Here is a 16,761-nt window from a genome sequence, read left to right as displayed (position 1 = left end):
TCTGTACCAACATGGTATGGACTATATTGATCAACTCAGTTTAAGAGAATTAGTGTGTTAATTTTTTTAATCAATTTTAACGAACAAAACTTCAAGCAATTCTTAATCTAGGACATCAAGCTAGTGAAATCAGGTGTTGTTTTGTGCTATAACCGTTACGATACAACCACCCAGTTATTTTGTCTGTTGTATTTCACATCAGGTGACTCTTCAATTTCAGTTTTGACTAACATCACGAGAGGGAGAATGAGTAACTTCATGCTGAAGTTTTTCACCAATTAACGACAGTCTTCTTCCAGGCTTGTGAACAGCTACAATAGACTTACGTCTGTTGAGATAATACGAATTTTAAAAAATGGTGAGAAAAGTTAATTTTCACTAGACTGTTTAAGCAAAAACTCTATGAGTTTGTGAAAAGTGAGTTCTTTTATCAACTTCAAATACCTACTGCGTATCTTGTAAAGCTGCTATTCATGTACATGACGGACAGTTCAATTTCGTGCGCAAAGTCCTCGGGCTCCTTAGTCAGCGGGTGTCCCTTCGTAAGTTAGGTACTTCATAGAAAGCTTTATATCGGTACATTATAATTACCATATATGAGGTAATTACGCCTGGCGACCACCCGCTGACCATAGAGCCCAAGGACTCTGGATACGAGATTGCGGGCATTTCAAAGAAGCTCCTTGCCGGTTATCCGTATAGTGCTGCTGACCAAAAGAATCACAGCCTCTGGAAACGACAAATAAAACGCCACGGTCTTTCTCGTTTAACCGCGGTCTGCATGTTATGTTATGTTCACGCATGTACTACCTACGTTATGCCGCTGCTGTTTTCTCTGTCCACTCGTCGGCTACGGATTTCTTGTAGCATATTTTGACGACAGTTCATAACCTTTAGTTGGTCCATTCGATGTTTGACGTCCTGGAGCTGTTGTCAAGAATGCATTCATTTAGCAAAACAAAATATAGCAATAAAATATGATAATAAAAAAAACTGGTCTGCTTGCTCATTCCATATCTTTGCTCTATTGCACCAAGGCAATACAATTAGTCACAAAAGTAAAATACCGAAGTAAAAAAATGGCGGTATAAAGCAACAGATAATGAAAGGACTAAAGTAAGAAACAAAATACTGAACCGACCTATTAGTCATAATCATCACAATTTATGTGTTCACCAATAAAGGCAGGAGCCCATCAATAATGTGACATATTATGAACAAACAAGATTTATAAAGGTTATGTTCACACGATAGCTTTTATTATACCGGATAGGGCTACTGTTCCCACATAAGAACGGTGATTTCTGCGGGATTGGCGGAGCAAAGGCGCGCCACGCCCATCTGTATAGTGGAGAGTCGGATAAGCGTTCATACAATACCGGATAGCTTTTCGTGTGGGCTCGAAAAGCTATCCGGTATAATTGTGCGAACATAGCCTAATTGTTTAATACAATATAGTTAAATTTTTTTTATTCAAAACAAAGAAAAACTAGAAATCAAACCTTGGATACAGCAAAAACATCCAGCAACTGTTTTTGGACGTCAACCAACATGTCAATAGCCTTGGATTTAGCATCATCACCCTCACCAATATGACTCTTCGATTCTTTGATCCTTCGGGCCTTTTCCTGTGCCTCTAGTTTGGACCTTCGTATCAGCTCCTCCTGCATACGTTCCTTATTTTCTTCTTGGTGTTGGCGCGTTTCAATCTTTTTAACCTTCTTTTCTCTCTGCGTATAATATAGAAATCAAAACGCTTTTGTGATACAACATATTTTCGCCAAAAACGACTAAAACTTAATAAAATGGTCTGTGAAAACGCCCCGCGAGGGTTACTCGCTTCGGTTTATTGGTAGCCTGTGTACCAGGCGCATGAAGTAATATCCATGGTTGCAAAAAAGGCCGCTGAACGGGGCGCGCGGCAGGCTAAGAATTGGTTCCTTGATTATTTTTGAAAATGAGAATGTCCTTACTGTTCCGCACACAAAATTGGTCTCACCTTACACCTCTAACTCTCCACATTACAGCTTCTCCGACTCAAGGTGGCCGTCAACTCTTATGGAACCCGCTATTATCTCTCGACTGCGATTACGTTAATTGAAAACAAAGAGATCCTTTCTTGAAATGCCATGGTGAATACAGAATCTGGAAAAAATAAAACTACGTTCTAAACAAACCTTAAGTTTAGCGAAGATTTTCAGTAATTGTTCTTGAACTTGCAGCAGATTCTCGTGTGATTGCCTTCGCTCATTCAGCTGTACTCGATATAACTCCTCTCTTCTTTTCCTTTCTTGTTCCATTACGTCCAGCTCGCTACCTGTTGGTCTCCTTCTTATCTCCTGTAACATCATCTCCTTTAATTCTTCCGTTCTTTTGCGGTCTTGGTCTTCTTTAGCTGCTTTGGCATGCTAGTGGAAAGAACATTGCTCATCAACCAAGCTAGAACGTAAAGCTTGCCTTGACGCTTCGATTTTATTTTGGCTTAATTTTTTTCTTTCATTCTCTCCTTCTATTGTTCTTTTTTGTCTTTTTGTCTTTTTTTTTGTTTTTTTGTTTTTGTCTTTTTTTAAAGCTCAAAAATGGAAAGTTTGACTTCATTTCTTTAGCAAATTGCTTTTCTTTAATGCAAAAGTAAAAACAGAAAAAAATGATAATCAAACCAATATGTTGGAAAAGATAAGTAGACAAGAACTGCGTTTAAAGAGGAAAGAATTATAAACACGTCATCAACTAATAATGGACGTAGAACGTCATCTCGGCGTTGTCATCATGGGGCAAGAAAGGCTTTCTTTGAAGCAATTCACACATGTCCAATACTCTCGACTGGATTCCAGTGGACAAAACCTGGAGTCCAATGGAGTCTGGTCGAAGAATGAAACCGGAAGTACAGTCGAGTCTACTCGAGTTACCGGAAGTCTAGTCATAAGATGAAACCGGAAGTGTAAAAAATACTTCGAGAGGAGGGTTCGCGTCGTCCGATGGAGTCCATCGGATCCCCGGGGGGGCACTTGGGTATTTTTTGGGTGGGTATGTGCCGCCCGGGACTCCAAATTGGCACCCCGTTCTAAAAAAAATTTCCCCTAAAACTGATACCACGTTCTAGAAATAGGCCAATTTTTTATACCCCGTTTTAGAATTCGCCCTAAAACTGATACCCCGTTCTAGAAATGGGCCAATTTTTTATACTCCGTTCTAGAAAGTTTGTAAATTGAAATAGCCCTGTTTTTTTAAAAGATATTTCTTTATTTGATCGACTTATACATCAAATTAATGCTTCTTCATAATCAGCAACAATTTTAAGCAGAAGGTAAAGCCGTGATCCACAATTTTTTATACCCCGTTCTAGTAAACGCCTCTGAAATGGATACCCCGTTCTAAATCAGGAGCTTCAAAATCACGACCCCGTTGGGCGGCACATACCCGTATAGGTAATGTATGGGAGTTCCCCCCCCCCCGGGATCGGATCCACTGGAAACACATCGATTCCGATGGAGTCTCCGTGCCATGAGTCAAAACAAGCACGTCACATATGACATAACTCGTTCTTAAAACCATGAGTCGAAACACGCTACACACATGTAACATAACTCATTCTCCTGAAGTCTAGTCGTGCCATGAGTCAAAACAAGCACGCAACATATATGACATAACTCGTTCTTAAAAACATGAGTCGAAACAAGCACGCTACACATGTAAGATCACTCGTTCTTAAAGCGAGGTGCAGAAACAAGCACGCTACAATAACATCAATAACATAACTCGCAGACACATCTCGCCCGACTTTAATAAAAAGCCCAAGGAAGCACTTGTTAAAAATCAGTCGTTTTGAAACTTATGTTACCGGTCTTTTGAATTTAAAATTTGGTAATTTGAGGCATCTGAACTAATTTCCAGTATTCATGTTATCACGGATGAGTTCCTATATACTGAACGCGCTTCATACTCGTGGCCGTCAAGTATAAACCGATGATTTGTACCACAATATTAACAACACTTCAAATCACGGACGAAAATAAAAATATATATATAAATAGTTATATGAGAGCACCATTGACATTTGAATCTGTAAATTAGTCATTGATTTTTATTGAACTGCTGGCTCCTAAAAGAGCCGTTTTTTTGGGTCCCGCAATCAATACATTGCAGGTTTTTTAGTTTTTTTCTTTTCCTTTTCTTTTTTTGTGTTTCTGGATAAAACTCCTTTTAATTTCGGGGCAATATACGACTTCTCCTTATCTTATTACTGTGATTTATCTCTGGGCAGTCTGTTGAGGTGAAGCCATTTGCCGAAATCCAGGTCAAAGTAAAACCAATTAAGTGTTCCGTTTGGCATCAACATTGTTCAGGATAAAGTCTAATTCCCGTGCACGCTTTTCTGCCTTCATTGGCAGCCAACTCTGGGAAAGGATTATCCAATGTGTTATCAGCTGCGGAGCACAACCTTTCCCCAAGCAAAACATCATAAGTTTAAACGTCTCCTTGTCGCCAATAGGTTTGGCCCAGAACATCCTCTGGTATTCTTGTGGCCACGACTTTAAAGGGAAAAAACACATTACCATTTATGGTCTGAAACAGGTCTCTACGCTCCGCAATAACTTCTTGTTTGCTAAGCAAACGAAACTTGCTTCGATACTCATTCAGAGTTGCCATTTCTCAGAATGCCCTACAAGCGTCCTTGTGCATCCTCTTTTAAACCGATGATTGTTGTGTTCTACCCTTTCTATTGTTTAAAAATATCGCACGGTCTTTGTTTTATTAATATCAATGCGGCAGGGTTTGTACCGTCCAGGTTAAAGGAAATTAAAAGGAAAAACGCATTACCATTGATGCTTTCGAACAATTCTCGTGGCTTGGCAATGGTTCTTGTTTGCTAATCTAATGAAACTTAGACCCTGTTTACATGGAGTGGGGGACCCCGGTCTAGTGGGGTAAGTTTCTTTTGTTTTGTGTCCCCCAGAGCGTGAAAACAAAAGAAACTTACCCCACTAGACCGGGGTCCCCCACTCCATGTAAACAGGCCCTTAACTGCGATCCAGTGTTCCTATTTCTAAGAATGCATCACGCTCGTGGTGTGTATCGCCATTTAAACGCGATTCTTGTGTTCTGCCCTTTCCATTGTTTTAAAAAAATCGTATGTTCTTTGTATTATTAATATCAATGCGCACGGTTTGCACCGTTCAAGTTAATTCAAATGTTTTTCACATGTGGTTGACCGGTCCAAATTATCTCAAATCCCAAATGGCTATACCTGTGACGTTATCCCCTTCCTCAAAACACACAACAATGACATCTTGCATTTACCTTGTGTTATACCCCGCCTTCTAAATTTCACAATCAAACGATTGGCAATGCCGTAGTAAAGAAGGGTATTAAAATAATCAAGGGACAAATCACATACTCAGCATCTTTTGTTCGATTGTCATTCTACTGTTTGCACGTGCGCTCGGCATATCATTCTCAGTATCTCCTGCCAGAGAATCTGCCAGAGTAGAAATCTTGCTTGGTCAACATGGCTGCTAATCATGTTTATCATCTGGATGAAAATCTTAACGATTGCCATGAGCACGATATCGATTGGAACCTCCTTCCTCAATCTATACGAGAGTTAAGTGAAAAAAGCGTATTTAGACATTTTTTTTTTCTTAACAGTAATAGGACAATTGCAGGATGACGATATTTGACTACAACTACCAACTACAACTAAATTTGTCGATCGATTAATCCCGTTGAGGATTAAAGAACAATAGCCTTAATTTGCACAAGAAAACAACAAACTCAAGGATTCTGGTAGTTGTAGTAAAATGACGTAATCGTGCAATTGTCCTATTCATTGTTTACTAATTTCATGGTTCCTTCTTTTAGGTATGTAAACTCTTGGGAAAAGGGATGAAGCAACGAGACATATCGATCCTTTTCGGACACCTTACTCTCGCGTCGTTTTGCATGAGACATGCTTGTGTGAATGTTCATGCGTTCTGGACGAACCTGTGATCCTTCGGGTAGCGTGTGCCATAACAACTGGTATAAGAGTTTTTTCACCTTTACCCGGACTTTTATTTCCGATTTTTGTCTCGACTTTACCACAGAATATGCCGCCATTTCCAATCTCTATTCCTGAAAGAGCTGGATACGTAGATACGTAGTTATCCGTTTTATCAGCTTTGATATCTTAAGTTGTTTTACTATACTTGTAATATCGAAGCCGATACGCAGTGCAGAAAAATGGTCAGCGTGCATTTGCAGATAACTCTTGGGTAGCCTGTGGCGACGATTGAGCGACTAATAAAGACAACATCAATAACTTTTCAATTGTGGTCAAATTTTTAATATTTCATCGCCCTTAGCGGCAGGACGCCAACTCATATAATTGCCGACGGCAGACAAAGACTTTTAACCTTAGGTTTTATTTTTGGGGATTTTTCTGCGAAATTGTCGTGACTGTCGATGAGTCTAAAGGTGCTGGATTTGTTGGATCGATTTGTTGTTAGATTCGTCTTTGAAAGGTAACTCAAGCAATGGCTAGTTGTCATTTGACAAAGAAACATATGCAAATAGCGCCATTTTATATAGCCCGGTAAAAAGTGTTGGCCATTCTTAATACTTTGAAAGCAAGCTTGTGTTACATTGGATCGATCTTTTACTGGCTTTGATATATTTATCAATAAATCACATGGTGTTCAGTACGTTTAATAGAGGACCTCACGCTCAATTCAATTTTCAAATTTATACATACCGGTAAATTTAATGTTTATACTATATATGACTTGAAATATTAATTTGGAAATTGAATTTGAAAAAAAGCACGTAAAAGATAAATGAGAAGAGGAGTTTCCCCTCATGGTTGCATCATGGGTAATAAGAGCGAGAGGGCGGGAAATTTTAAAGATTTGTATTCGAATTCAAGGCTAGCTCAATTTTCCTGAATTCATATATTTCATACCTTTAAAGGTTGCATTCCTTGTAGCCAAACTTCTTTTCGGATTTACACAATATTTTCGTGCCAGCCAGAACAAAAATCTGAAGTAACATTGATCCATACAGTATCAAAAACATCCTGGCCCGTTTTTAGAAAATCTCACGTCTTTGCACTCCAGATTTAGTGTATTGTTTCTTTGAATTTGTATTCGTGTTTGTTGCATCGCGATGTAGACAATCGATAAAAATTGGTATCGAATTATCAATCGATAAATCGATAAAAATCTGTAAATCTGATTTGATTGACATCGATTGTATCAATCAATCGGCAGAAATCGATGACACACTCGTTTCGTTTATCGATTTATCTAGATTTCACCGACTCCATCGATTTTTATCAAAAGATACATCTGTTGTTCTGTTCATCCGAAAACGAAAACTGATTTCATGCAAACAGTGAAATTTGTTGACAATTGAGTTGCAATTGAGAGTCGAAGGATCAAACAATTTATTATCACCTTTTTAAAAAAAGTTTTATAAAAACCTTATCTTATCTTTAAAACCCACTTAAGAGTCTTCTTCAGATGGCCGATATTGGCCAGGTTTTTGATTTTTCCCATTTTTCCACTATTTAGATCTGTCGTCCTTTAAAAATAACCTCAGTTCCACGTGTAGTTACTTCCAGGAGTAGCCAATAGATAAAAGACGATATCGATAAAAGTCGTTAGCGATCAAGTGATTTTATTGATTTGACAATGGAAAACGGTGAAAATCTATCCAGAGAAATCTTTTAGTCTGAATTACAGGCATCCCTTTGACTCTATAGAGGATGTCTGAAATTCAGGCTGGGAAATCTTTAATCTAAGGTTGTATTTCTCGTGGTACTTGCTTGCGAGAACTGCGAATGTAATTATTAAACCGAACCGTTTCTGTTATTATGTACAAAAGGGTCACGGTTTTAGGGAGAATCTTGTCTCTGTAATAGTTTCCACATTTCTTATTTTCATGTTTGTTGATCAGTTGTTACTGGTGGATGTCTTTTCTGAGCTGTAATTATGCCAAAAAACAACAATGTCGGACTTACCGCTATAAATCGTTAACATCATGAAAAATCAATAGTATCGATTTGACACAGCAATTTAGTTTATCGATTTTGACCCATTTCCGTTATCAACATAAAAATCACTTGATTGCTATTGATTTTTATCGATACTGATTTTTATCGATTGACTACTTCGGGGTTACATATTATGAATTCGGTAAGAATTAGCTGGCTTTAAATTGCAATACAGATCTTTAAATTTTTCTGCCCTCTCGCTCTGATTACCCATGATGCAATTATGAGGGTGAATTCCTCTACTCATCTTTTACATGCTTTTTTTACAAATTCAATTTCCAAATTAATATTTCAAGTCACATATAGTATAAACATTAAATTTACCGGACGGGTATGTATAAATTTGAACATTGAATTGATTAAGTTAATGGTATTGCCTCTTCGTATCAGACCATAAAAAAATAGATGACTCATCAAGGTTTCTTTTACATTTATCTTTAGGTACCCAACTGACTGACATCGGAATTAAAAATAACCAACAATTCTATTCTTCTTTAAAGGGCGCTGCAAATCTGCCTTTCACGAACAATTGGTGGAAATTCTCGAGCTTGTCGCAGGCAGGGTGATTCTGCGTGGTGTGTCTGCAAAGTCTATGGTTTTACCCCATTGCACGTGCGATAAATTTGGTGAAATTCTTGCTGATGGAGGATGAGGATCGCTTGGACTGTTTGAGGAGTTGATGTCATTTTTCACGACAATGAATATGCATGATTCATCGAACAAAATGCAAGTTTCTGACACGCGATAGAGCGGTTTTCACTTGACTGTCGTAAAACCAAAACCAAAGTAAATACACTAGCCAACCAAAGGGCGTAGTAAAACCAAAACCAAAACCAAAACCAATCCCAATTTCGACAGTCAAGTGCAAACCGCTCTAGTATCAGGATTTCTTGCAACTGCTTACAGGCAAATCTAAAACAAGAGAGACAGGTAACAATCACATCCTAAAGTTTCAGACTATTATTTAAAAAAATTTGGAACACAGTTTAAAGTTCTGTTGCCTTTCCATAGCCTCCCATTTTGTTGCTGACATTATGTACTTTTAATTAATATGCATTATGAGGTGACTTAATAACGTCAGGAGACCTTAAATTAACCATCAATTTTTTGGTAAAAGATAAAAGAGACTGCAGGAATACAAACAAAAGAAGAGCAAAATGAGAAGAGGACTGTTAGTCCCAACATTCATCAAAATTTTATTAAAACTGCATAGACCTACAGTACTATGATCTTTCTCCTTCAACCAAAAACTATAAAATATAACTATTATAACCTGACTTATTAATTAAGTGCTTATCAATTCTCATCAACAGTGACAGGCAATGCCAATTTTAACATGCAGAGAACGTCATTCAACTTCATGGGGTTTACCCAACCGTACACAGCGTTCCCTGTGATAGAAGATGCAGTCTAACAATGCAAAAGGATTCACCTCTCGGATTCTATGATACTTTCCGAAGCCAGTATTTGCTGCCTTAAGAGAATCAATTTTAGCTGAAGATGAATGTGACATTGTTTCTTCATTTAAAGAGAAATTGGGTAAGTCTTTACATCCTATGACATGTTTTGGATTCTTATTGCGACCTTATCAGTTTTCTATATTTCAAAGAAACAAATCATAGACATTCTTATCACGATATATACATGTTAATGACCAAATGGCAGTCTGACCAGATTGACTATATTGGCAAATTATTATTTCCCACCATCCTCACCGCCTTGGTAAATAACAACTTTTCATATTTGGGGGATCATTTCATGATATACTAAGCGTCAATAGGGTCCAACTTCCTGCTTGAGCAGGAAAACACTGGATTCCACAATAACTCATTACTAATACGTCAAGTTAGTTTTAATTACCAAAATACATGCATAAAAGAGTCACGCTCATCTGCATTATAGTGAACTTAAGCAAGATGACCATAACAGCCTAAAGTTAATCGCAAAACGTACAGCAAAACACCCCATTGAGACTATCTAGTAAATGTTCGGTAACAATGTCCTGAACATAATTTAAAACCAATCACGACAGTATGTAATCAGGTTATATACAATGATGTGCCAGGTATCAAAAAGTGCGATACTGTTTACAAAATGGTACATCTAAAGCATCCTCGCGTATCAAAGAACGACCTCACTCTCTCATAGCGAGAGGGCTCTTCGTGTTCTCCAGCTATAGGTACATAACACGAGTCCCCATGAGAACTGCCTTCCCTGTCAGCATGCTTTGGGTTTCTTGAAGCTTCTTTAATGTTTCGTTTAAAGTCATTTTTTGCCAGCTGGGTTGGCAGGAACGGCGACGTTTTCTCGGTGATGTCATCTATGGCCTGAAAAGATTTGGGACAAGATTAGCATCTTCTCGTAATATTCGAGCATCTGTACATTTTGATCCCAGATGTCTTCGTTAGCCTCATATGTAACCTTTGCGTTTTAGATGCTCACAAAAACAAATTTGAAGCGATATATAGGAATATATTCCCCAAATATTATTCTTCCTTCCCTCCATTGCCCCTCTGCTAGTTATCGCCAGCACATAATTTTATTGAAAACAAAAACAAATTGGGGGCCATGCATCAAAAAGTGTTACACTAGCCTAGATAAACCACATGGCATTCTCCCCAGAAAAGAAAAAAGTAACCCAAGCTCCTGTGTAGGGGTATATGACGGTAAAATCGAGACTTTGCAAGGCTGCGAGATGAAGACTCTACGCGTTTTTACCAATCGAGACTCTAACAGCCTAAAAATTAGTCAAGAGATAATGGTACAAATAAGGCTAAAACGCCAATGGAAGCTAGCGGAAGCCCGCCAAGTACTGTTTAGTCTTGTTTTACTGTCAAAATCTACTGAGCCTATTTCGATAAGCTGTACCCATGCACTCTGAAAAATTCGACTCCTGAAGACCAAACGGAAACAAAAAATGCGACAAATTTGAAAGTCCCAGACCCACCCGCAAAAAAATTAAAAACTCGATTCTCCGAGACTCAAAAAGCACCCGTAAACGAGACTTCAAGACCCATCAAAAACGGCTCCGAGATTTCGAGATCGGGCCAAAAATTTTCCGAGACCCACGTTTTTCGAGGTACCATTCTGTACCCCTTCATATGAGACATTTACAAACCGCAGACAGAAGCAAACGTTAAAGTTCGTTAGCTTACCTGGATTAATTTTGACAGTTGCCTCTTGTAAGCCTCAGGTTCACTTTGTGGCTGAAGTAGATTGTTGAAGAGTATAACTCTGTTATCAATCTGTTGGATGAAGTTTTGAACCCAGTCCGGCAACGTTTGTAACCACCTGTGCACGTGTCCATCAAGGTTGTGCAAGATTTTGTCTTCTGTTGCTGCATGCTCGGCCTGGTCGCCATAGGTGAGAACAAGAATGATGTATTTGCCGGCGTTTTCGCCTAGATATTCTTGAAGACTTTTTAAGGCTTGAGCGTCTTCACTAGTGAACCTACAGCCATACCTTGCTACAAGAACGATCGCATCGAATCCTTTTGGGGCCCATTCAAGAAGTCCGGAGACCTCTCTTTGGAAGGCCTCTGGTTTAAGAGATGCCGGTATTTCTACCACATCAATTTGTCTTCCTTCTTCTCTGCTCCCAAACTGGAGCTCTGATGAAACTGCAGACGTTGCCCATGCGCTTGTGGGAAAACTTTGCTCTCCAACTATGCTGTTTGCGGTTGCACTTTTTCCACTTCCATTTTTTCCAATTACAGCAATGGTAAGTTTTTTTCCTGGTGGAAGCTCGATGAGAAAGAAAAGAAAATGGCTCAATGGGAAAAAAAAGAAAATGTACCATAATAGAAGGGCCCCCAACGACTTTTTTCTGGAAACTAACAGTTCGACGGAGCAAATATTGCCTTGGAATTTCTTAAAAGAGCTCGAGATAAGCTAAAGATTTCTGAATATAACCGTTCAACTCGCCTAAGATATTCGGAGTTTTCCTACTAACTTACCTACGATTTTCGGAGGTTTTACTTTTCACAATTTTTCACCAAGATATTACGATTATTGTTTAAAAGAAGGTCTCCTGAAAATTTCGATATAAAGAGAAAACGTCCCCCAATAATCTTCTAATGAAAGTACGGATACTCAATGCCTTGCCCTTGACCGGACCCTTCAGGGTATTGTAACAGTCACGGCAAGACGAAAAGTCACCTAAGACTTTCGAGACGGACATAGTTCCCTAAGGCTCGGTTCGGACGTCGAAATTTTCATGAGTCGAACCTAATTCGAATTAACGAGAATCAGTTCAGCAGGTCTAAATAATGTGGATAACACCGATGTTAAGTCCAGCCGAACTAAATTCAAGAGGAGAAAACTGCTCATTTCTTGCAAAATACGTTATGATGATATGCATTAGGTTCGGCACATGAAAAGTTTGTCGTCTGAATTAAGGCCTTTCCAAAGGCGAAATTCCCGGTCGGACTAGGCGGGAAGAACGGCTGGGCCGTTCCAAATTGAAATAGGCGTTCCTAATAGATTCAGACGCCGAACTTTTCATGAACCTAATTCAGTGTATAAGTTTCGGCTCATGAAAAGTTCGGCGTCTGAACCGGGCCAAGGACAAACAAACAGATAAGGGACTGTGCAATAAATATCAGGAACGGGGGGGGGGGGGGGGGGCACCATGTAAAATCATAGCCTACAGGAGGGGGATAACTTTTAAGATTCTAATTTTTAAGTGACCAGGAGGGGGATAAGAGCTAACTTGCCTTTGTTAGCATGAGGGGCGCTACGAAATATTACTCTATGCCAGGCTCATTTTTCAGCCTCCCCCTCCTGATGATTATTGCACAGTCCCTAAATAGTTTTTAGGGCAACTACAAATTAACCAAACAGCTTCTAAGGCATAGAGGAAACCATTTGAGACACTTCTGACTTATTTGAAAAGATTCGGTCGTTGGGTGCCACTGATCTTTATCCTTATCTTTAATATATAGATTTAGCCAGGGCTAAAAGCGAAGCTCCCATTAATAAATTTATAATTTAAATCAAACAATAAACTTGTAATCCACAAATCGGTTAACTTAAGGGCACATTCATGTGACTTTTAAGGGAAAGGCTAAGTTATTTTAGAGTGAAACATCTTACATCGAGTTGATAGCCTTATATGTACACCCAAAAAATAGCAAACATGTTCGATCACATTCAAGAGCCATAATGGCTCTTGATCACAGTAGATTAGGCCTCGAATACAAATTCTTGCCAACAAATCCGGGGGTGTGTAAACCAACCTTTCATACTCTTTATACATCACATCTGAGGTGAAACAGTACTATTTATCATACAAACCTTGGACAGAATGCGGCATTTCACAATTTTTCAGGACAAATTGCACTTAGTCAATATTCAGGACGATCAATCGTGGCTTTTAGCGTAACTGTTCAAAAAATTCCAAAATCACCCATACGGCCGGCCGGTTCTCATTTCTAGTGCGAGCTGTCAGTGTGGTCGAGTGTTTCAATGAACTTTAATAGAGTTACGCTTCAACATAATAACGAATTTATTATTATCATTTTTTCAATAATCAATCAATAATATCAATAATCAACAATCAATAAAAGAAATATCATTCGGTGAAACATTTACAGAGGCAACAATTTTCATTCACGAAGACAGGTATTAAAGTGTCTCTAAAAATCCTGAGTCTTTAAGCTTAAGTTAATTATGTTTACTTTAAGCCGGCCTCCCGGTGTTTGCTTTTTTCAGAGATGAACTCCTCGAAGCAAGAAAATCGCTCAAAGATTTCTTTCTACAGCCAAATTTATGACTAAATATTCTCCGGAACGTTTTCTTTCTATTTGCGGTGAGGCCTTTTAAAGTTCTGTAAGCCTATATCGTTTTCTGACACTAGGTCAGATCATGATCATTGACTTAAATCTTACAAACGTGCGTAAACTTGCCGATGATAAACTGTGCTCGACTTCATGAAATTAGATATAACAAAAACAAACATCAAATACAATAATTACTCAGGCTTATCATTCGAGATTAAGTTCCTGAAAGCTATCAAGGAAGGCCAAAGTTGCTTGAGACGTAAAGGTCGGTACACACTAGGCAACAAGTTGCAGCAACATGTCGCGGCGACACGTTGCAGCGACAAATCGCTTCGTGTGTACAGGAGAATTTTTGTGAAAATCTTTGTCGCTGCAACAGAATTTGTCGCCGCAACAAGTCGCACAGATTCAGTCTGATTTGATTTTTTGCGACTTGTTGCAGCGACAAAATTCTGTTGCGGAGACAAAGATTTTCACAAAAATTCTCCAGTACACACGAAGCGATTTGTCGCTGCGACGTGTCGCTTCACCTTGTTGCTGCAACTAGTCGCCTGACCTGTGCACACGGAGTGATCTGTCGCCGCGACGTGTTGCAGCAACTTGTCGCCTGTTGTGTACCGACCTTTAAACCAAAAACGATGCCATCCGAAATCGGATTACCGAATTTTGACAAGCGACGCATTTCTCAACCAAAAACCCAATAAATTAACCAGCCATGAATAACAGAAGACTCTTGATAGAAGCTGTATTTCATTTTGTACATCCGGTCGAAAAAGGCAGTTAAAAACATCACAAGATGACACAGAACTCTGTCAGCTTCAGCTGTCAAAGTGAACAACTTTCAAGACGCTGCATAAATTTTCCGCATGAACTCACCTGTCAAATTTTGACCAATCAGAGCATAAAAATTGGACGTAGAGCGTGACCAACGCGTGACCATGGTAAGAAAAGGTCTTCTTCGCCTGTATTTTTAAAAAACTGGCTGAATTTTCGCGTCCGAGGTCAGTTTGAAATCAAAATCTTAATAGTGCGGGGCCATAATGACATAAACACAACGAATTTCATATGAATTATTGGAAAAAATAAACTTGAGCCTGCGATCATTTGAAACTGGTAATTTGTCAACGGATAACTGCAAGACCTCGATGGGTCGACACTTGAGCCCGCGGTACGGTCAGGTGATACTGGTCAGCGGATACCCTGTTTTGACAGCTGTCAATTGATCACAACATTGATGTACAATTAGATGTACAATTAGATAGTGTGAGAGTAAACATTGGTTGCCCTGTGGTGCGGACGGACGGTCGTTCGTTTGTTCGTTCGGTGTACGGTCACGTGATTACCAAATTTTCTTGGATGGGTAGATTACCTTAGCTATGGGGCTCCGCCCACGCGCGCGCTTCGCGCGCGCGTGGAGCTCTGCTATCAAAAGAACAGGGATATTAGGTAATGTTCTATTAGCTACGAGAACCTGATTGAAGTTAGGGCTTGACTGAAAATAAACGATAACACATCCAGGCCCTCGTGCGTTAAATCAGTATCCAGCGGATAAGTACTAGCGAAACCACTGAATTACGTTATTTACTGGATAGAGATTTATCCAGTGGATAGCGCTATCCACCTTTTGAACAAAAGGGCCGGGCCAGATCGTTTGTTTTTGTCAGTTATGCCAATCTCTTAAACCTAGGTAGAAAAAAAAAATGGTCAGTAGGGCAGAAAAATACGCCGATAAGCACACAGATAAAACGAATTAAAACACCTACTGATAAACAATATTGCTTTGTTCTCTGTGAGTTTAACAATTAACAATTATTGGACGAGGTTGAGTAAAATATCCTGATTTAATGTATCTGCGAGACACTGAGACATCACGATATTTTGGGACAACTGAGTTCAATAATTGTTTTATCATTCGGTCACCGAGTTTGCTCTGCCATTTTCTGAACGCAACAGCGAATGCAAGAAGGAGAAAAGCGTGGTTTCATTTACGCATGAGCAGAATATTATTTGAAGCCGAATACAGTTGGACGACTCTGCGTATGAGCAGACCATTATTTGTAGGCAGTTATTTGCAGGTCACGTGGTGGGCTCTCAGCCAATGAAAAGGAAGAAAAATTTGCGTCGAATGATAATAGGTTTTATTACCAACCAAGACTATCCTTACCCGTGTATGATCTTGATTATGCTAATCTTACCTGGATGGTGGACAGTATTGCCTAGAAAAAAAAGTTGACTTTTTGTTAGCTAATAAATAATGATTAGAATATTTTTATAATGGTATAATTGAGTATGTAGCATCATTCTGTAAATTTAGATTAGTTAAAAGTCCATTTTGTCACATTTTATTACCATACAAAATTCCCAGATTTCAGATTCAAGAAAGCCATTTCTTTTTTTGCATGACACTATTTCCACGTTAAGATGGCGTTACCAAATCACGCAAACTTCTTTAGCTTAAACATAACGAGGTATACTTTATCTGAGTTTCTCTTTTCGTGTTCTAACGTTGTCGAAATCGCCAAGAAGGGTACTGAGGATCGAAATCAGTCTCTTTGATGCCAGAAAACAACGTCAACAACAAAGAACAGTGAAAATGTAGGTATGACAAACGCTTGCTTATCGGTTCTATCTGAGTGTCTTTGAATTTAAAAGCGCTCAACGGTGAAATAGTCCTGGTATCCCAGGAGGGAGGAGGCGCCTCTATTGTTTTACCCTTCCCTCCTGTGGTATACAAAATCCTTCCACTTTGCAATCGAGTTACCCGAGTCAAAAAATGCCCTGGAAAAACCAAAACAGCAAGGAAACACACAGTCACCAAACTCCCCGGTATGGCTAGCAGCCAGTGCATGCCTACAGTCATATCACCCGGGCAGCGGACAGCTGTTTTACCATTATTAGCGCTATTAGCCTAGAGTAGCCGTGGGGCCGATAAAGCCGTGGTTAGAGGTCG

At 39.1% G+C, this 16,761-nt stretch overlaps 1 protein-coding gene across 2 annotated transcripts in view; it reads right to left on the bottom strand.

Moving 5' to 3' along the window:
• Positions 1 to 9,792: 9,792 nt before the first annotated feature.
• The window catches only part of LOC140935276 (uncharacterized), a 40,889-nt gene continuing 33,920 nt past the window's right edge, over positions 9,793 to 16,761 (bottom strand). Inside the window, exons 6-8 of one of the 2 annotated variants that reach the window (XM_073384826.1) lie at positions 16,007 to 16,027; positions 11,188 to 11,775; positions 9,793 to 10,359 (exon numbers count right to left, since the gene is read on the bottom strand). In XM_073384826.1, the coding sequence (XP_073240927.1) occupies positions 10,120 to 10,359; positions 11,188 to 11,775; positions 16,007 to 16,027 (849 nt within the window). In that variant the 3' untranslated portion in view covers positions 9,793 to 10,119. The remainder of the gene's footprint in view (positions 10,360 to 11,187; positions 11,776 to 16,006; positions 16,028 to 16,761) is intronic. The other variant, XM_073384825.1, reaches the window with a different exon arrangement.

This window comes from Porites lutea, chromosome 4 (assembly GCF_958299795.1).
Source record: "Porites lutea chromosome 4, jaPorLute2.1, whole genome shotgun sequence".
NCBI lineage: Eukaryota > Metazoa > Cnidaria > Anthozoa > Scleractinia > Poritidae > Porites > Porites lutea.
Note: the sequence above shows the minus strand (reverse complement) of the source record. Positions and strands in the feature narration are given on the sequence as shown.